At 43.4% G+C, this 21,800-nt stretch overlaps 1 protein-coding gene across 2 annotated transcripts in view; it reads left to right on the top strand.

Moving 5' to 3' along the window:
• Window positions 1-111: 111 nt before the first annotated feature.
• Window positions 112-21,800, top strand: part of LOC118364544 (ubiquitin carboxyl-terminal hydrolase MINDY-3-like) — a 61,009-nt gene continuing 39,320 nt past the window's right edge. Inside the window, exons 1-10 of one of the 2 annotated variants that reach the window (XM_035746171.2) lie at window positions 112-961; window positions 1,102-1,181; window positions 1,538-1,598; window positions 3,470-3,655; window positions 3,885-3,936; window positions 4,428-4,542; window positions 4,632-4,705; window positions 4,821-4,900; window positions 5,385-5,455; window positions 5,992-6,072. In XM_035746171.2, the coding sequence (XP_035602064.1) occupies window positions 868-961; window positions 1,102-1,181; window positions 1,538-1,598; window positions 3,470-3,655; window positions 3,885-3,936; window positions 4,428-4,542; window positions 4,632-4,705; window positions 4,821-4,900; window positions 5,385-5,455; window positions 5,992-6,072 (894 nt within the window). In that variant the 5' untranslated portion in view covers window positions 112-867. The remainder of the gene's footprint in view (window positions 962-1,101; window positions 1,182-1,537; window positions 1,599-3,469; window positions 3,656-3,884; window positions 3,937-4,427; window positions 4,543-4,631; window positions 4,706-4,820; window positions 4,901-5,384; window positions 5,456-5,991; window positions 6,073-21,800) is intronic. The other variant, XM_035746172.2, reaches the window with a different exon arrangement.

Raw genomic sequence — 21,800 nt, 5'->3', positions numbered from 1 at the left:
TGACAGTCTGAACTCACCAATGGGCTGCCAAGCCTGAGCCCATACCTCAAGAACATTCTGGATTTGGACCAATCCACAGCTACGAGCGTTTTCGTCACTCAATACACATTTCCAAACAGCTGTTGTAAATAGACGAATGACATACTGCTAGCTAGTCTTTGATACCGGCAACAAGCATATATTTTTTCAAGATTTTACTACTTTCGTTATCCATTACAGGTGTTTGCCTCCTAACAATTGACTAAACGAAAGTTACCGGCAGGCAGACCTGAATTTAAACTGCCACCGCCTCAGCGCTCTTTGGAACATCAAAACGTGATGCATTTAACGTTAGCTAGCTAACGTAGCAAATTGGTACTAACGAGTTAACGTTAGCAGGCTACTAGTAGCAAGGTAACGTTACGACTTGGACCGAGGGGAATTGAGCAGTTAGCTAACAGTCTAGCTCCCTAACTTATTGTTATCAATATGGACAGCTGACCAGACCGCTAACTAGTTTACACCCGCTGCTTTGCTGGAGAAGTCGGCCCACGCAAAGATAGCTGGGCAGTCGCGCCCACTTAACATTAGCAAGGTAGCTAACTAACGTTGATGCCCCTTCTCCCGCCTGTCCGCTGGTCAGACCCGGGAGATTGCCTTGTCACGGAGTTTCGTTGTGGCCGATGCCACCGGCCCCGTTTGCCGAGGGAAGCAAAGCACCAGTTCCTGGAAAGTCGAAGGGTAAACCACAACGCTAGCTAAGGTTAGCTATCCTACTCCAACCCGAACGGGACCGTGGCTGTGTATGTTGTGACAGCTCTGTATTTGATTGTAGTTAGCTAGCCAGCTAACCCTTTGCCAGGGCTGTTGGACCAGTGTTATAGAGCGATGGGGGAGTTAAATAAAGAGGTTGTGGATCTAGTTTGGAAAAGACCAGGCAGCAACGGGGTGTCTGCTTCACTCTTCCGGAGATGGACCCAAGGTAAGCTACCTCTCACCTCTGTTTCGCTCCATTCTGCCGCAACTCTCCTCTAACCTGAACACCACCCTAGACATTGTCAGTGTTGAAGCAGGTAGTGGTGGGGCAAAATAAGTGGCTCTGATGTGATTCCTGTGTTTCAGGGTTGGTCTTCAGTGAGACAGAACACACAGCACTGGAGCAGTTTGAAGGAGGACCCTGCGCTGTCATTGCTCCTATACAGGTATGGACCAGTCCCCAGAAAAGGCAGCGCATAACCTTACACACAAACATGAGTTAGGTGGCCCAGCCTATGAGCAGGTAGAGGGTGTTGGTGTCTGTTACCAGAATGATGATATCAGGACAGGCACACATCTTCTTAAATAGCACTTTCCGGAAGTAACCTGACAGGCACTCAGCTGAGGTGCCTTCTCTACTACTGTTTATTATAGTACTATATGGTGCTTTCAGAGAGTGTCTTTGTAAACATCTGTTCTTAGAGTGGATAGGGTTGATGAGAATGGCAGGTTGCGTTTTTGATCCTACTATAGAGATGGGTTACAGCTTGTAGAATATTTCCTGATTGTGTGTTTCCTGCAGGCCTTCCTTCTGAAGAACATCTTGTTTAACAGAGAGAGTTCTAACTGGAGACATATCACAGGTAACCTTGACCTCTATCCCTAACCCAGTGTTTCCCGAACTCAGTCCTCGGGACCCCAAGGGTGCACATGTTGTTTTTTGGCCTAATACTACACAGCTGATTCAAATGATTAAATCTTGATGATTATTTGAATCGGCTGTGTAGTGTTCAGGGAAGAAAAGAAAAGTACCCCTTGGGGTACCGTGGACTGGGTTTGGGAAACCTAGCCCTGACCCTGTTTAACTGGAAAAAGTTGTAACTGGAGGTAACCCTAACTTCTGACCCCTAACTGACCCTGTTAAACAGGGAGCGCTACAAATGGAGATGCATCATAACTGGGTTTATATATAAACTCAGCAAAAAAAATAAACGTCCTCACTGTCAACTGTGTTTATTTTCAGCAAACTTAACATGTGTAAATATTTGTATGAACATAAGATCCAACAACTGAGACATAAACTGAACAAGTTCCACAGACATGTGACTAACAGAATTGTAATAATAATAATAATATGTCCCTGAACAAAGGGGGGGTCAAAAGTAAGTCAGTATCTGGTGTGGCCACCAGCTGCATTAAGTACTGCAGTGCATCTCCTCTTCATGGACTGCACCAGATTTGCCAGTTCTTGCTGTGAGATGTTACCCCACTCTTCCATCAATGCACCTGCAAGTTCCCAGACATTTCTGGGGGGAATGGCCCTAGCCCTCACCCTCTGATCCAACAGGTCCCAGACGTGCTCAATGGGATTGAGATCCAGGCTCTTCGCTGGCCATGGCAGAACACTGACATTCTTGTCTTGCAGGAAATCACTCACAGAACAAGCAGTATGGCTGGTGGCATTGTCATGCTGGGGGGGTCATGTCAGGATGAGCCTGCAGGAAGGGTACCACATGAGGGAAAAGGATGTCTTCCCACCAACATTGAGATTGCCTGAAATGACAACAAGCTCAGTCTGATGATGCTGTGACACACTGCCCCAGACCATGACGGACCTTCCACCTCCAAATCGATCCCGCTCCAGAGTACAGGCCTCGGTGTAACGCTCATTCCTTCGACGATGAACGCAAATCTGACCATCACCCCTGGTGAGACAAAACTGCAACTCGTCAGTGAAGAGCACTTTTTGCCAGTCCTGTCTTGTCCAGTGATGGTGGGTTTGTGCCCATAGGCAATGTTGTTGCCGGTGAGGACCTGCCTTACAACAGGCCTACAAGCCCTCAGTCCAGCCTTTCTCAGCCTATTGCGGAGAGTCTGAGCACTGATGGAGGGATTGTGCATTCCTGGTGTAACTCTGGCAGTTGTTGCAAGTACCTGTACCTGTCCTGCAGGTGTGATGTTTGGATGTACCGATCCTGTGCAGGTGTTGTTACATGTGGACTGCCACTGCGAGGATGATCACCTGTCCCTCCTGTCTTAGGTGTCTCACAGTACGGACATTTCAATTTATTGCCCTGGCCACATCTGCAGTCCTCATGCCTCCTTGCAGCATGCCTGAGGCACGTTCACGCAGATGAACAGGAACCCTGGGCATCTTTCTTTTGGTGATTTTCAGAGTCTGTAGAAAGGCCTCTTTAGTATCCTAAGTTTTCATAACTGTTACCTTAATTGCCTACCGTCTGTAAGTTGTTAGTGTCTTAACGACCGTTCCACAGGTGCATGTTCAGTAATTGTTTATGGTTCATTGAACCAGCATGGGAAACAATCTTCAAATTATTTACAATGAAGATCTGTGAAGTTATTTGGATTTTTATGAATTATCTTTGAAAGACAGGGTCCTGAAAAAGAAAAAAAAGAAACGTCCCTGAGTTTATATATTTATATGGAATCCTAGCCTATATCTTCAGACAGCACCTTGGCAATGAATTATTTTGATTGTATGTGTTCCTTGTAGAGGAGGAGCAGAAAGCGGCCCTGTGTTCTACTCTGGCTGAGATCCTGGAACAGGCCTGCTCTACTTCCTCCACTACCTCCTTCTGCCTGGTGACCTGGGCCAAAGGACAGTGCCCCCACACTACCACTCATACACCCCTCACAGGGGGTCCAGAGACCAGCCAGACCCCGCAAGACCAGCAACCCAGTGAGTCCCACTACTCATCAATCCACTAATACCCATGTAATATGAATAACTGCATTGCTGTACTGAGTGGTATTAATCATCGCATATGATAGTGGGTAGACCACATAGTGAGTAGTATTGCAGTCACTGTTAATCTAGAATAATGACGTGTTGTGTTCTGTCAACGTTACCTCTGTTGTTTCACTAGAACGTGCATGTGTTTACATCTCTGTGTGTCTATTGTGTGTAGCTGCTTTGGCTGATGAGGATCTTGGCTTTGAGCGGTTTCACAGCATCCTCCAGTAAGTAACTCTACTGACTGTGACTCGTCTCTCTATTGTCCATGACTTCCATGGAGATGAAAGGACCACTGCATTGCAGGAAAATCAAGAACGCTAGTGTGTATCTCCTTCTGTCTGGGATTGGCTAAGCCTGTGCGTGTGTGACTGGAGTTTCTCGATAATGATTTACAACCTGCTGACTCTGCACACACATTCCTCACTGATTCCTTAAGGAGACACACACACACACAATCTTTGATTTTCTTCCAGAGGAGCATCAGATTGCCATCTGGCCCATTGCGTAATAATACGACACTGTCAGCATGAACTACTGTACAGTCATAGCAGTGTGACAGTTAATGACTGCTATACAATAACCTTTCAGTAACTGTTCAGTAGTTGTATGGTTATTATACCTACATTAACCTGAATCCCCCCTAAATGAGTGCAATGTCATTAGAGGTGCTCTCACTGACTTCTAGCCACTGACCTTTGACCTCTAATCTCTACAGGAAGCGTATTGTGAAGTCATTATCAGAGCTTAGAGAGGAGGTGGTGTCTCTCTACGAAACCTGGAAAGGGCGCTGTGGAGTCCTGTTCTTCCTCTACTCTGTCATCCTCACCAAGGTAAGGCTCTGCGTGTGTTTGTATGTATGCGTATTACTCTGCACTCTGTGTGCATGCATGTAACCACTTTTCTCTTTCTGTCTCTACAGGGGATAGTTAACATCAGGAATGAGATTGAAGATACTACAGAGCCTCTCGTAGATCCAGTCTATGGCCACGGCAGGTACGACCCCTGATCCCTCACTTTATTGAATCTTTATCAGCTACCTTTCTTTTGACGACTTCAGCTAAGTGATGTTCCAAAAAGCTTAAGCCATTACTTTTCTTTCTCTCTGCAGTCAGAGTCTGGTTAACCTGTTAGTGACGGGCCACGCTGTCTCTAATGTGTGGGATGGAGACAGGGAGTGCTCTGGCATGAGTAAGTACTCCACACACTGACACATTTTTAAAAACTTTTTTTGTAATTTAGCTGACGATCTAATCAGAGCGATTTACAGTATTGAATGCATACATTTGTATGCTTTATTTTCATACGGGTCCCCTGTGGGAATCGAACCCTCAACCCTGGCATTGCAAGCGCCATGCTCTACCAAACGGGGGACACACAGCGGAATACATTATCTTAGTGCAAAGTGTTGTGCAATAAGCCTCGTTTTCTGGCAGCGTGATTTAATTTGAAACTTTTCTTCAATGAGCGTTAGCCGACTATTTATTGCTCAGTTTACTAACAGTGTTTCGAAGACGTCCAGTTTCCTGGTGACTGTGATCCCACAGCTGAACACTAGATGGCAGTGATCAGTCACACTTTCACTTGGTCAACATACACACAAAGAGACCAAAGAAGCTGTTTCATTTAAGAGTTTTTTTTGTTGGTCTAAGCTAGGCCTCTTTCCCTCCCTCAGAGCTCCATGGTATCCACAACCAGACATCCGTGGGCTTCCTCACTCTCATGGAGTCACTACGCTACTGCAAGGTACAAAAACACACACAGACAACATTCCTTCAAGCTTGTTATGTCCAAACCATAGTGGTGAGTTTGTTCTTGTTCACTAGTCACAAATAATTGCAGGGGGAGAGATTCAAACATTCTGTGAGAGAATCAGCACCACAAATAAACACATTGTCATACACACCCTCTCTCACACATACTGCCACTTCTTGTCTGTGACTGACTACAGTAGATTAGGAACTACAGTAGATTAGTAGAACAGCTAAGTATGTCTGGGTAGATGAGTTAGACCTGGGTACATTGGTATGTTTGTGCTATAAACCTGCTCATTGAACAACCATTGTATTAGCAACAATATGACAGTCTTCTCTATTACTGTACATATTCTATTACGACATCAGATTGTATTCCCTGATCATTCCTTCTGTTAGTTGAAATGGCATCAGAAAGCCTTTATTCTGTAAAACTAACTTCGTCTGGGATCAGACAGTTAAGTCAGTCTGGAATATGAATCAGAACTGCTTTGCTCTAGTTTTGCTATGTATGTATGTGTGTTTCAGGTGGGTGCGTTCCTGAAGTCTCCTAAGTTCCCTATATGGATCCTTGGCAGTGAGACTCATCTCTCAGTGTTCTTCGCCAAGGTAAGAATCACACAAAAACACACACTCAACCTGGGCCCTGTGTGTCTGTGTATAATATAAGCCAGTCTCTTCCAGCAGCAGGTCAGAAAAAGCAGAAACAGGAATGTGTGCTGTAACAGATTTAATACTGCACAGTTCACATCAGAGGGAGACGGGAAGAGTGAGAGGAGGTATTAGAAAAGATAGGACGGCAGTAGTATGGTCTTATATGGCTAGTTGCTGCTGTTTTTTTGGCGTTGTCTTGAAACCTTGTGGTCAGCTGCAACTGGGAAAATCAGCATGTAAAGTATCTGTCATGCCAAGCAGCACAAAACACACACACACACACACACACATCAGTGTTTTGGGTTCGTGTAACACAGCTGATGTGGGGGTTGAGAAATCACAGTATGTTCACAACATTTATTAATTGTTACAAATGGACTCTTAAAGGTAGACTCCTTAATGGTGAAACTTCCCCGTCTGTTTGTAATATTACAACAAAAACACCGTCACCCCCAGTCATCAGTGCAAGCGCGATAGCAGTGCACAATATGCAGTGGTGATTTTAGCATGAAAATCTTGGTGTGGCAGAAACAAGTGGGATGCATGCCATCAAACCTACTACACTAAACAAATACATTAATTGCACAAACGGTGCCCACAAACTGTTAGGGCCCACATAAAGCTGTCCCAATAGCAGGACCAACATTTTACCACTGATACAACTGTCTTTCAGTGGAGCCTTGTCTGGCAGTGAAACGGTTCATTCAACTTAATTTACAAGACATATAAACTATGGCATAAGGGGACGACAAGCGGATAAGAGGCCATCCCTAATTTTGCTTAAGACATTAATGAGCTAGCTCGGACGGACATAGTCAATATAACTATTTATTTAGCACTTTTGAAATCTGCAGCGATAGAATTCAGAACATGGGCCATTCTTACAGTGTTCTCCCTGTACACCAAGAACCGTATTTTAAATAAATGTGTCATATAAGCACACAATGACAGCTCTTAGAATATTCAATGAATACATTTCTCAAAAACAGGTTATAGGCTACATGTGAACCACGAAGTCAGAACAGTAGGTGATATAAGATGGGTAAATAGACCAAATTATTAGGGTGAGGCACATCGGCTACTAATGTCTTACACACGACATACACTTAGTATTACTTTCTTAGCTACAGTATACATATTACATTTATGCAGCACATACAATACATGTTTGGACTCACCTTTTTGTCTTGAACAATGGAAGTCAAGTTTTTATACACTGCTCAAAAAAATAAAGGGAACACTAAAATAACAAATCCTAGATCTGAATGAATGAAATATTCTTATTAAATACTTTTTTCTTTACATAGTTGAATGTGCTGACAACAAAATCACACACAAATTATCAATGGAAATCAAATGTATCAACCCATGGAGGTCTGGATTTGGAGTCACACTCAAAATTAAAGTGGAAAACCACACTACAGGCTGATCCAACTTCGATGTAATGTCCTTAAAACAAGTCAAAATGAGGCTCAGTAGTGCGTGTGGCCTCCATGTGCCTGTTTGACCTCCCTACAACACCTGGGCATGCTCCTGATGAGGTGGCGGATGGTCTCCTGAGAGATCTCCTCCCAGACCTGGACTAAAGCATCCGCCAACTCCTGAACAGTCTTGTGCAACGTGGCGTTGGTGGATGGAGCGAAACATGATGTGCTCAATTGGATTCAGGTCTGGGGAACGGGCGGGCCAGTCTATAGCATCAATGCCTTCCTCTTGCAGGAACTGCTGACACACTCCAGCCACATGAGGTCTTGCATTAGGAGGAACCCAGGGCCAACCACACCAGCATATGGTCTCACAAGGGGTCTGAGGATCTCATCTCGGTACCTAATGGCAGTCAGTCTACTTCTGGCGGCCCCCCAAAGAAATGCCACCCCACACCATGAATGACCCACCGCCAAACCGGTCATGCTGGAGGATGTTGCAGGCAGCAGAACGTTCTCTACTGCGTCTCCAGACTCTGTCACATGCTCAGTGTGAACCTGCTTTCATCTGTGAAGAGCACAGGGTGCCAGTGGTGAATTTGCCAATCTTGGTGTTCTCAGGCAAATGCCAAACGTCTTGTACGGTGTTGTGCTGCAAGCACAACCCCCACCTGTGGATGTCGGGCCCTCATACCACCCTCATGGAGTCTGTTTCTGACCGTTTGAGCAGACACATGCACATTTGTGACCTGCTGGAGGTCATTTTGCAGGGCTCTGGCAGTGCTCCTCCTGCTCCTCCTTGCACAAAGGCGAAGGTAGCGGTCCTGCTGCTGGGTTGTTGCCCTCCTACGGCCTCCTCCACGTCTCCTGATGTACTGGCCTGTCTCCTGGTAGCGCCTCCATGCTCTGGACACTACGCTGACAGACACGGCAAACCTTCTTGCCACAGCTCGCATTGATGTTCCATCCTGGATGAGCTGCACTACCTGAGCCACTTGTGTGGGTTGTAGACTCCGTCTCATGCTACCACTAGAGTGAAAGCACCGCCAGCATTCAAAAGTGGCCAAAACATCAGCCAGGAAGCATAGGAACTGATAGTGGTCTGTGGTCACCACCTGCAGAACCACTCCTTTATTGGGGGTGTCTTGTTAATTGCCTATAATTTCCACCTGTTGTCTATTCCATTTGCACAACAGCATGTGCAATTTATTGTCAATCAGTGTTGCTTCTTAAGTGGACAGTTTGATTTCACAGAAGTGTGATTGACTTGGAGTTACATTGTGTTGTTTAAGTGTTCCCTTTATTTTTTTGAGCAGTGTAGTTCCGCGTTAACAGTTGTTTTGAGCATGGCACAAATCATGCTTCATTGACAGCATGGCCAATGTTGAATGTTTATCATTTTAAATTTGGAAAATAGCCTCTTAATCCCAAATTTGGGACCACACAGCCATTCCACTGAATAGCAGGCTCATGCTTTCTTTGCAATGCTGGCAGTTAGGCACTGTCATTGATTCCTTCCAAACCACTTGCTGAATTTGCGATTTCCAACTTGTGTAATGTTTATAGCCGATGAGTACCGATTCGTTTTTTTTATCTATAATTTCTCTTCATAATTTTTCTTCATATGACAAGGATTTGCCAGTAGCTTGTCGACTTGATTCATGAAGATAACTGCTAGCTAAGATTGATCATGCCAACATCATACTTTCACAATCAGAACTGCTGTAGATATAACCTGATTTGACTTCATTTTATCTGTGGCCAATGACCTTGAGCCTTTTTCGATTGGCACTTTTAATGTACTGTAACTCTATGGCAGCCCCCAAGGGGCTAGAATGTTCTAGCTCTACCCTTAGACTTGGCAGTGCGTAATGTCCCCATGAGTGACAGAACACTGAGCCAGTCACAGTGCAACGCTCTGTATTTTCAGCTGGCTTGCACCATCACCACAGAAAGCACTGAATTAGGCTGAAACGCCTGCATTTTCGAGCTGCCTTACTCAAGAAAACAAAAAAGAGACCATGTTTTTGTGCAGCTTTATTAACTCAATTTTATATATATTTTACAATATTGTTGGCAAACTGATATGTGACACGTATTAATGCCAAAATAACATGGAAAACGGGCAAGTTTTGCTCTGAATGACAGGTCGCAACCAACAATACGCTCTTTTTTAACATGCTGCGTGGCAACAAAAACAATAGGTTAAATCAAATGTCACACGGTGCTGAGCATTTGATTTGACTGCTGGTGGGCAAGGAGAGCCCAAGCTCCGCTTAAACCATTGACAACTACTTGCCGTTTTCAAGGGGTTGTTTAATGAATGTTAACTATTTGGTTTTAATATCATCACCTCCTTGAAGAGCATTGTCGGAACTACACAGTTCAGATTACTCCACATTTAGCTCTGATAGTTTTACTGCATGCTTTCAGTAAACATCAATTGATCATGTACTTCAGGGTAGCCTATCCATTTGGCATGTAGCTGGCTAGCTAAGCAAACATGTCATTTAGCTTGCTTCCTCAGAGATTTAGGCTTTTGGAAAGAGCTTGACATTGGCAAGTCCTTGTCCTGGTAAAGTCGTCAGTCACACTACTGTAATCACCAATATAATGGATGGCAAGCAAATATAACAATATTTGGATATAGCCATCTAGTTTATCCCCTGAAAGTTAGCTTGTTAACTAGCCATATACAGTGAGCTCTGGGGCTATTGGGAAAGTGACACTTTTTATCCCAGCACTTTTGATTTTAAATGATACGACTGTCCTCTTACATTTGAGAGTATTTTCAGGTGAACTGTTCAGAAATTACAGCACTTTCTGTACGTGGTCCCCCCCACCCCACCATTTTAGGGGACCAAAAGTATTGGCACATTCACTTACAGTACCAGTCAAAAGTTGGGGGTTTTCTTTATTTTTACTATTTTCTACATTGTAGAATAATAATGAAGACATCAAAACTATGAAATAACACATGGAATCATGTAGTAACCAAAAAAGTGTTAAACAAATCCAAATATAGTTGAGCTTCTTCAAAGTAGTCACCCTTTGCCTTGACAGCTTTGCACACTGTGTTCTCTCAACTGGCTTCACCTGGAATGCTTTTCCAACAGTCTTTGAGGAGTTCCCACACATACTTGTTGGCTGCTTTTCCTTCTCTCTGCAGTCCAACTCATCCCTAACTAACTCAATTGGGTTCAGGTTGGGTGATTGTGGGTGCCAGGTCATCTGATGCAGCTCCTTTCCACTCTCCATCTTGGTCAAATAGCCCTTACACAGCCTGGAGGTGTGTTGGGTCATTTTCCTGTTGAAAAACAAATGATGGTCCCACTAAGCGCATACCAGATGGGATGGCATATCGCTTTAATTCTAAATAAATCACGAGCAAAGCACCATCACTCCAACATGCTTCACGGTGGGAACCACACATGTAGAGATCATCCGTTCACCTACTTTGTGTCTCACAAAGACAAGGCAGTTGGAACCAAAAATCGCAAATTTGGACTCATCAGACCAGAGGACAGATTTCCACCGGTCTAATATCTATTGCTTGTGTTTCTTGGCCCAAGCAAGTCTCTTCTTATTGGTGTCCTTTAGTCGTGGTTTCTTTGCAGTGACGCTACCGTGAAGGCATGATTCACTCAGTCTCCTCTGAGCAGTTGATTTGAGTCTGTTACTTGTTTGTTACTTGAACTCTGAAGTGTTTATTTGGGCTTGGAATTTGAGACTGGTAACTGGTAATTAACTTAGCCTCTGCAGCAGAGGTTACTCTGGGTCTTCCTTTCCAGTGGTGGTCCTCATGACATGAGCCAGTTTCTTCATCGGTGCTTGATGGTTTTTGAGACTGACCTTCATGTCTTAAAGTAATGATGGACTGTCGTTTCTTTTGCGTATTTGAGCTGTTCTTGCCATAATATGGACTTGGTATTTTACCAAATAGGTCTACCAACCTTACCTTGTCACAACACAACTGATTGGCTCAAATGCATTAAGAAGGAAAGAAATTCCACAAATTAACTTTTAATGAGGCACACCTGTTTATTTAACTAGGCAAGTCAGTTATGAACAAATTCTTATTTACAATGACGGCCTACCTCTGCCAAACCCTAACCCGGATGACATTGGGCCAATTGTGGTTGGGATACAGCCTGGAATCGAACCAGGGTCTGTAGTGACGCCTCTAGCACAGAGAAGCAGTGCCTTAGACCGCTGCGCCACTCGCCAGGAGCTCCCCGAGTGTTCATCAAGGCAAAGGGTGGCTACTTTGAAAAATCTCATATAAAATATATTTTGATATAACACTTTTTTTTGGTTACTACATGATCCCATATGTTATTTCATAGTTTTGATGTCTTCACTATTATTCTACTATGAGTAGGTGTTCAAATTTGACTGGTACTGTATGTGTATTTAAGTAGTCAAAAATGTAGTATTTGGTCCCATATTCCAAGCACGCAATGTTTACATCAACGTTGTGACTCTACACACTTGTTGAATGCTTTTGCTGTTTGTTTTGGTGGTTTCAGATAATCTTGTGCCTAAGAGAAATGAATGGTAAATAATGTACGTTTCCAAACATGCTACCATTTTTACGGATAGATTTTACAGATAGTCCTGAATGAATGGCACAAATATCACCCCCCCAAGACATGCTAACCTCTCCCATTACAATAAGTTATGGGAGGTTTGCATTTTTTTGGGGGGGTGGGTATGATATTTAATTCTCTAACTTTCGAACACTTAAACAAAGTTGAAAAGGGGATGTTAGCTAACTTCACTAAGTAGGTCTACGTTGGTTGGATAAAAAAGTACATTAGGTCTACTTACCACTATGTTTAGCCAACGGTACAAATTTTCTACTGGTAGCTTGCAAAGTAGAAAATATCAGCTAACAGTACATTGGCAAATGCTTCCTTCTGCTGCTTGACAGGCAGGGCCCACAAAGGATGGGAAAATTATCTGAAACTTAAAATACTTGTCAGGTATAATTCACTTTTATTTTATCACTCAAATTAATGGTGGCCAATATTGAGAGATTGAGGCTACCCTCATGTATGACATAATCATGCTTACTGACCATGAAGAGCATGCAGTTTCTTGCTATATAAATGATGAAAGAGCTGAACTAAATGTGAGCAATTATTTTGTATGGAAAAATCAGACATTTGGAGTTCTGACTATGCTCTTCAAGAGGTGATTATGTTACAGCCAAATAATTCATATTTTATTCAACAATCCCTTAAACTGCACGTAGTTGTCACTGGTTTAAGTGGAGTTTGGTCTCCTTGCCCTCTAGCAGGCAAATCGAATGTTCTACACCGTATTGATGTTTTATTGATAATGACCTATAACAATTGTGGTGGGGTGGCACTGTTTCCACATTCTATGTTGAAGTAAATTTACTTTAACAATTTGGAACACTATTTTAGTAAGAAATTCTTCCAGGAATAAACTGAAATCCTTCTGCATACATAGTGGGGCAAAAAAGTATTTAGTCAGCCACCAATTGTGCAAGTTCTCCCACTTAAAAAGATGAGGCCTGTAAATTTCATCATAGGTACACTTCAACTATGACAGACAAAATGAGGGGGAAAAAATCCAGAAAATCACTTTGTAGGATTTTTAAATAATTTATTTACAAATTATGGTGGAAAATAAGTATTTGGTCAACGACAAAAGTTTGCTCAATACTTTGTTATATACCCTTTGTTGGCAATGACAGAGGTCAAATGTTTTCCGTAAGTCTTAACAAGGTTTTCATACACTGTTGCTGATAGTTTGGCCCATTCCTCTATGCAGATCTCCTCTAGAGCAGTGATGTTTTGGAGCTGTTGCTGGGCAACGTGGACTTTCAACTCCCTCAAGATTTTCTATGGGGTTGAGATCTGGAGACTGGCTAGGCCACAATGCTTCTTACGAAGCCACTCCTTCGTTGCCCGGGCGGTGTGTTTGGGATCATTGTCATGCTGAAAGACCCAGCCACGTTTCATCTTCAATGCCCTTGCTGATGGAAGGAGGTTTTCACTCAAAATCTCACGATACATGGCCCCATTCATTCTTTCCTTTACACGGATCAGTCGTCCTGGTCCCTTTGCAGAAAAACAGCCCCAAAGCATGATGTTTCCACCCCCATGCTTCACAGTAGGTATGGTGTTCTTTGGATGCAACTCGGCATTCTTTGTCCTCCAAACAAGACGAGTTGAGTTTTTACCAAAAAGTTATATTTTGGTTTCATCTGTCCATATGACATTCTCCCAATCTTCTTCTGGATCATCCAAATGCTCTCTAGCAAACTTCAGATGGGCCTGGACATGTACTGGCTTAAGCAGGAGGATACGTCTGGCACTGCAGGATTTGAGTCCCTTACGGCTTTGTGAGTTACTGGCTTTGTTACTTTGGTCCCAGCTCTCTGCAGGTCATTCACTAGGTCCCCCCGTGTTGTTCTGGGATTTTTGCTCACTGTTCTTGTGATCATTTTGACCCCACGGGGTGAGATCTTGCATGGAGCCCCAGCTCGAGGGAGATTATCATTGGTCTTATATGTCTTCCATTTCCTAATAATTGCTCCCACAGATGATTTCTTCAAACCAAGTTGCTTACCTATTGTAGATTCAGTCTTCCCAGCCTGGTGCAGGTCTACAATTTTGTTTCTGGTGTCCTTTGGCAGCTCTTTGGTCTTGGCCATAGTGGAGTTTGGAGTGTGACTGTTTGAGGTTGTGGACAGGTGTCTTTTATACTGATAACAAGTTCAAACAGGTGCCATTAATACAGGTAAAGAGTGGAGGACAGAGGAGCCTCTTAAAGAACAAGTTACAGGTCTGTGAGAGCCAGAAATCTTGCTTGTTTGTAGGTGACAAAATACTTATTTTCCACCATAATTTGCAAATAAATTCATAAAAAATCCTACAATGTGATTTTCTGCATTTTTTTCTTCTCATTTTGTCTGTCATAGTTGAAGTGTACCTATGATGAAAATTACAGGCCTCATCTTTTTAAGTGGGAGAACTTGCACAATCGGTAGCTGACTAAATACTTTTTTGCCACACTATACATGCATACATACAGACATACATGCATGCATGCATGCACTGGATTCTGTTGGCTGTGGATCGTGTGTGTAACTGTATACTGCTATACTGCTATACCTGTGTATCAAAGCCAGCAATCAGCTTAAGTAGTTGTAGATGGGTGTCGCCTTACCCCTCTCGTCGAGCCCGCTCTTCAGCTTCCCATTCCTCCTTTCTCTACCCGTCCCTTTTTGTCCCTCTGTACTGTCCTGACACATACTTTCATCTGCCTCTCAATCTATCCATCCCTGACCATTTTATTCCTCTGTCACGCTAACAGGAACTCCTAGTCTACAGTGTATGTGGTGTTGGTTTAGTGTTTCACTTTGTTAGGTGGAGAGCCTCTTGAAGCAGAAGACTCAATTACACTCAGACCTTTGTCCTGGCTAAGAAGGGCTGAGAGGTGTGTGTGCCAGAGAAAGACAGGTGATTAATGGTCTGTCAGGGACAACAAGCTATCTGGGGTTTCTCTCTGTGTGTGTCTGAACAACAGAACAAGACTAGAGAACAGGGCTATACAGGGCAGCTATAGAGACTGAGACCAGTCACAGACAAGGGGCCAGGCCCTATCACACACAGCCTTTGTCCCTGCTAGAATAGAACAGGTCAGATGCGTCAGAATATTAATGACGGTTACTGTACACTTCTTTCACTCAGATCTAGCTTTGTGTGTATGTGAGAGAGGGCTCTCACAGGTAAGGTACCATAATTATTTTATTTTTCTTAGATGCTCTGAAAGGGAGACCTGCCTCAGACCTAATGACCCAGTCCGCTCTCTCACTCACTGAGACGTTTAGGAAGATGTGTGCTTGTGTCTGTATTATACATCAGACACATGCTCTTTGGGGAAAGACAGAGTGTGTGTGTGTGTGTCTGTCAGTAAGAGGCCAGTCTCTTGAGAGAAACTGAGGGCCAGAAGAGCTGCTCTATCTCCCGTTAAATCACTGACCCATAACTGTGCTACTACACACACACACACACATACACACACACACAGACACACAGCTCCCGAGAGGGGCTTGAGGATAGAGGCCTGTGAATGGCATCACTCTCAAATGGAAAGGAAGAGAGAAAGGAGGAAACACTACAGAGAGCGAAGACAAAGGACATGGTCCCCTAGGGCAGCCAGAAGCCCTTTTAAAGTACATCTTTCCTTCCGCACTCCCTTCCATCCTTTCTGGATCAAAATATGTCATTATGACTGATGTGACATGACAGGACAGGGTTAATGACAGGGCTGTAATGGAGCAGGTTGAACTTCAAGATTCTAGGTGTCCACATCACCAACGAACTAACATGGTCCAAGCACACCAAGACAGTCGTGAAGAGGGCACGACAAAGCCTATTCCCCCTCAAGAGACTGAAAAGATTTGGCATGGGTCCTCAGATCCTCAAAACGTTCTACAGCTGCACCATCGAGAGCATCCTGACTGGTTGCATCACCGTCTGGTATGGCAACTACAGAGGGTAGTGCGTACAGCCCAGTACATCACTGAGGCAAAGCTTCCAGTTATCCAGGACCTCTATACCAGGCAGTGTCAGGAAGGCCCCAAAGAATTGCCAGACTTCAGCCACCCTAGCCAGACTGTCCTCTCTGCTACCGCACGGCAAGCAGTACCGGAGCGCCAAGTCTAGGTCCAAAAGGCTCCTTAACAGCTTCTACCCTCAAGCCATAAGACTCCTGGACTATTTGCATTGTCCCCCCCCTCAACCCCATTTTTAAATTGCTTCTACTCTGTTTATTATCCATGCATAGTCACCTACCTCTACCTACATATTACCTCAATTACCTGGACTAATGTGTGCCTCTGCACATCTACTCTGTACCGGTACCCCCTGTATATAGCCTCGGTACTGTTCTTTTTTTGTTTTTCCTTAATTATTTTTCAATTCTGATTTTTAGTTATTTATTACACATTAAAAATAAAAAATCATTTTTATTTGAGTAAATACCTTTTTTATTATTAGCTGCATTGTTGTTTAAGGGCTTGTAAGTAAGCATTTCACTGTTGTATTCAGCACGTGACATACAATTTGACTGATTAACTGTACAGTAGAATTAGAACGCAGTGGCTGTACAGTAACATGCTATACATGACAGAGCTAAGAGTCTCCGCTTAACATTGGGCAACTTTTACAAAAAGACAGGAAAATGGTCCAATTCACACACTCGAGAACATCCCTGGTTATCCCTACCGTCTCTGATCTGGTGGACTCACTAAACACAAAAGCTTAATTTGTAAATTATGTCTAAGTGTTGGAGTGTGCCCCTGGCTATCCGTAAATTTTAAAAAAACAAGACGTTGCATTCTGGTTGGTGCATTCTGGTTTGTTTAATAAGGAATTTGAAAAGATTCATACTTTCACATTTGATACTTGACCCGTGTATAGTCTTAAACATTCTGTATACTCCCCTTGTCCTAAGGGTAAAAAATGACCCGCCTTCACTAAACCCCTAAAATAAAGCAGCTTAATTTCATTTTAAATCTATTTTGCATGAAGAAACAACCTGTCATTCATCACAAACTTTGAATATCTGGGTTTTTACCTCTTCACAATGCAGAAAGACAGCATTTAAATCAGTGAACACTACTCATTTTTATTACAACACACCTGTCTTAATTGTTTTCTTTACTAAAGTAGGTTTATTTTTTTTATTGCATAGGTGTAAACACATTTTTTTTTAGCAAGAGAAAGCAGCAGAAATGTGCAGAATGTCATTTTGAATGCATTTTATTGAAGGGAAACGATAAGTCTAACGTTTTTGGCAACATAGTGATATATTATTATATAGTGTACAATGAGGAATTCAACTACAAAATACTAGCCTCCCATTTTTTAACCATTGCCCACACCCACAAGGTGTATAAACAAAATAAAAAAAATGTGAAGAACATAAAATCAATCAACTCTAAATTAGCACATGTAGGACAGTATGCAAGTGTGTGTGCATGGACTTTGCAGATGTATCTCACATGTGCAGCACATAGTATTTGTTTTACAGTCCTTCTTTGGGGGGCAGAAATGGCATCTCCTCCTCTTGCCTGCCCCAGCCTCAGGTGGATCAGGACAAGATTCAGCCCCCTGAACAGCTTTCACAAGTGCTGCAGAGGCTGCTGTGCGGGGGAGGTGCTCCCTTTGAATGTGTGGGGTTACAAGTGCCTTTCCCAGCTGCTCCAGGAACACCCTCTTGTTCCTCTTATCAGGCATCCGGGTAGGGTTGAGCTTGTTCCATATCACGAAGGCATTGTATGAGGACACATCAATGATGTTATGGAAGATGACCAGGGGCCAGCGGGCAGTCATCCTCCTGTAAGTACTATCACCTTGTCCAGGTTGTCCATGCCTCCTTTGTTGTGGTTGTAGTCCAAAATGATGGCTGGCTTCCTGTCCTCATGATCGCTGATCTAAGCCATTTTGTGCAGTGTGCTCAGGAGGACCACATTCTTGTTCCTCTTTGGGAGGTAGGAAATTAGTGGTGAAGGCAAACCTTTGAGAAGGCCTCTCTCCCTCTTGTTGCGAGGAGTGCAGGGGGGTGCTCAGACGTTCTTTCTAACTGTGCCAACCATGGTGATCTTCCTCTTCAGGAGCTGCTGGCTAAGTTGAATCAGTAACACACTTAATCTCAATTTATCATTGTGTGCATCTTTGTGGTTTGTAAATTATCTTATAACAGCCGTGTCAGAAATGACCGTAAAATATAATATTTTTACCCTGGTGGTGTACAGCTTTCATGGAAATATGAACAAAGGCGATGTTTCACTTTTTCTAATGTTGGCGTCACTCTAGGAAAAGGGGGGAAAAAACATAATTTAGGGGGTTCTCTGCTGTTTTTGATTTTTGACCCTTAAGACAACACACGGGATAAGTATCTTTTGGCAATTACAATTACTATTGACCGTTAAGTATATTTAAAACCAAATACTTTCAGGCTTTTACTCATTAAGTATTTTACTGGGTGACTCACTTTTACTTGAGTCATATTCCATTGAGGCATCTTTACTTTTACTCAAGTATGACAATTGGGTACTTTTTCCAACACTGCATAAAACGCATATCATAGTGTCAAGGTTTATTTATGATCACTATGTTTGTATAAGATGACTTGGTGTTATACCCTGGGTTGTCTTCAACAGAATGAGCCTGTTTGTTGTGAAGAGAATTTGCTGTGCACCACGCATCAATGCACACATGACTCAATTCTGAGAACCAAAATGATCTGCTTCTCTGAATTGCCTTGTCAAAGCCTAACACAAGATTCTAATAAAATTATTTAGCTTGTCGTGTTGGCAATAGAAGTTTTAAAATTATGCTCACCTGACCCAGATTGCGATTTATAATGGACTATCAGTAATTGGTAAAGGTGGGGATGCTGGGCTGTGTTCAAAACAACTACAAGTGTGCTTGCTCTAGTTCTTCAACGGCACAGCTATGAGAGCTTAAAATAAATCAAAAACACAACTCTTCCTTGAGTCATAATGTGCATTGAAATTACTGTGCACACTTTGGAGAGGTATGGATGTTGTCTCAGTTTTCAAATACAAAAAATATTCTCTCCACCATCTTTCTTCCTTCTCCTCCCTCTGTAGTCTCATCCCCTCCTCTCCCTCCTATGTGGTGACAGAAGGCCTCAGATCCCATTACAGGCCATTATAGCCTGTAATGGGATGAAGAGAGGTGGATGGGGGGGTGAGAGGTAAAAAAGAGGGAGGGTGGTGGAGAGGGGGAGCTTTTGTCCTGTTAGATCAGATAAAAACACTAATGCTATGAGGCAGTCACACACTAATGGTCTAAAAGCCACACTAACAATGACAGGACATCACACACACTAGATAGGGACACAGGGGAATCCTAGAACAGGCATCACAAGATGCATGGTTTGAGGTCAGCTTCCGAGCTCTCAACACTAACACACTGAACACTGTCGTCATCACACACACACACTGACATTAACTAGTTACAACTGTAATGACACGATATGCACGCGCGTGTGTGAAAAGGGGAGAATGTGTGTCTGATGGGGCAGACGGCTCCTCTCCCTAATCAGCGTAGCGTTAGCTGCATGAGCTCATTGTGTGTTGAGGATGGAGGAGAACCCAAACCGGATGCCATATCCTACATATCTTTGCTTACCATAATAAAATGCATAACCTGCTCGATTGCTTACACAAAAGTTTAAATGGTTTGAAGTAAAAGGGCAAAAAAAAAAATTGGGGGTTTTAAAATTTGACCCCCTTTTTTGTGATATTCACATTGGTAGTTACGATCTTGTCTCATTGCTGCAACTCCCCAACGGGCTCGGGAGAGGCGAAGCTCAAACCATGTGTCCTTTGAAACAAGTCACGCTGTGTCTTAACACCTGCTTGCTTAAGCCAGAAGCCAGCACAAATGTGTCGGCGGAAACACCGTTCAACTGACTGAGGTCAGCTTGCAGGTGCCTGGCCCACCTCAAGGAGTTGCTAGAACGCGATGAGCCCTGGAAAGCCCCACAGTCAAACCCTCCCTTAACGACACTGGGCCAATTGTGCCACCATACGGGACTCCCGGTCACGGTACAAGTGTTTTTATATAACCCTGTGACCCAGATCACACAGGCACACAGAATTATCAGAGGCCTCAACATGTGACAATCCAAACTTGAAATAGCTCTAGCTCCTGAATATCACTCTCTGTACCAAAAATCAGCAGATGCCTCACTGTTCAATTGAAAGTTGAATGAGATTCATATCACCCAACGTCTGTAATGATGCATGTATACGTAATTAAGAAAGACTATATACCGTAGCCTTGAGACAGAAGAATAAATTTGGCCTTTTGTGCCATTTGTTTCTTAGCCATTTAGGGTTTTTTAGCCACTGGTTTTGACATACTGTAGATGTAAATGCCATGCTATTAATTGTGTACTATGCTCTTGCATCTAAGTAACTTGCCCTCACATCTTGCATATTGAATGTAAATTCATATACTCAAATGTGTTACTTTGAGCACACCAAGGCCTTGAGTCTCCATTCTCTCCAGCCAAGTGAAAAATCAGAAATGAGGGGTCCACGGTCTCCAGCGGGACAAACAGATCCAGATGGGAACTCTGGGATCACATTCCCAACAGGAAAACAACCACCTGAGGGTGCACACACATCTATGACCATTAATGCTAATCAGGATCAGGTTCCCCCTCTTTCAGGAATTTGTGTGTACTATGTCACCAGTGCCTTGGGAGCCATGGTGGTTATTGGAAGTCATCACAGTGAAATCATGAGGACCATGACTCTGGGTCATCTAGTTTGCCTCGACATGTGTTCCAGTCCCCTAGCAGGCAGACACTACCCAGTACCCTGACTTTTCCCAGGGGACATGAAATAACTGCTCTAATCTAAAATGATAGTTCACTCCAATATCAAGATGTTTCCAACCCTCAAGACATAAGTGGAGTTGAAGCACAATACACAACATCTTCACAGATGATATGGGACTTGTACTCATCTCAATAAGACCCCTTTAAAAGGCCATGGAAACTGCTGACAGACTTCTGCTTTTGGAGTTAATGATCACTTTATATAATAATTGTATTATCCATTTCCTCGAAAATCCATTGGGTGTGGTGTTGAGGTAAATGCTAGCTGAAACATTCTGTTTTCCTCTGATGCCATAACCTGTACCAGAGAGAATCAATTCCCTCCGGCCTTAAATCTCAGGAGAGAGAGCGAGGGGTTAAGGGGAGGCTGGAGGGAGGGAAGGTGAGAGGGTTAGAAAATGCCCAAACTAAAGTAGGAAGGAAGGGGAGAGAACCAGATGGATAGAGATGAGCTGGACTAGTGTGTTTCTGTTTTAAGAGGTTTTCTGTTGCTGTTCAGGAGCTGGATCTGATTAATAAGAATCTGCTCCAGTAGACAACCCAGACTTGAGGGTGTGTGGAACAGAATTAGGTTCTGAGCTAGTTTGGAATGCATTCCTCTTGATTTTCATAGCGCACACATCTTGGTACCATTGGGGGGTGTGCACGTGCGTACACATTTAGAGAATGCAGTCCTCTGGTCCAGTGCACGCAAACAAGAGGCTGGAGGGGGACGGTGCTAATACACACCCCTTCCCTGTGGAGTGTGTGACATGACATGTAATCTAAACTCAGCAGCATCTCCAGGCCTCTAATAAAACACAAAGACATACTAGCAGGCCAGGCATTTAACACCCA

The sequence above is a fragment of the Oncorhynchus keta genome, chromosome 31, assembly GCF_023373465.1.
Source record: "Oncorhynchus keta strain PuntledgeMale-10-30-2019 chromosome 31, Oket_V2, whole genome shotgun sequence".
Taxonomy (NCBI): domain Eukaryota; kingdom Metazoa; phylum Chordata; class Actinopteri; order Salmoniformes; family Salmonidae; genus Oncorhynchus; species Oncorhynchus keta.
This window is presented reverse-complemented; position numbering and strand designations above follow the sequence as displayed.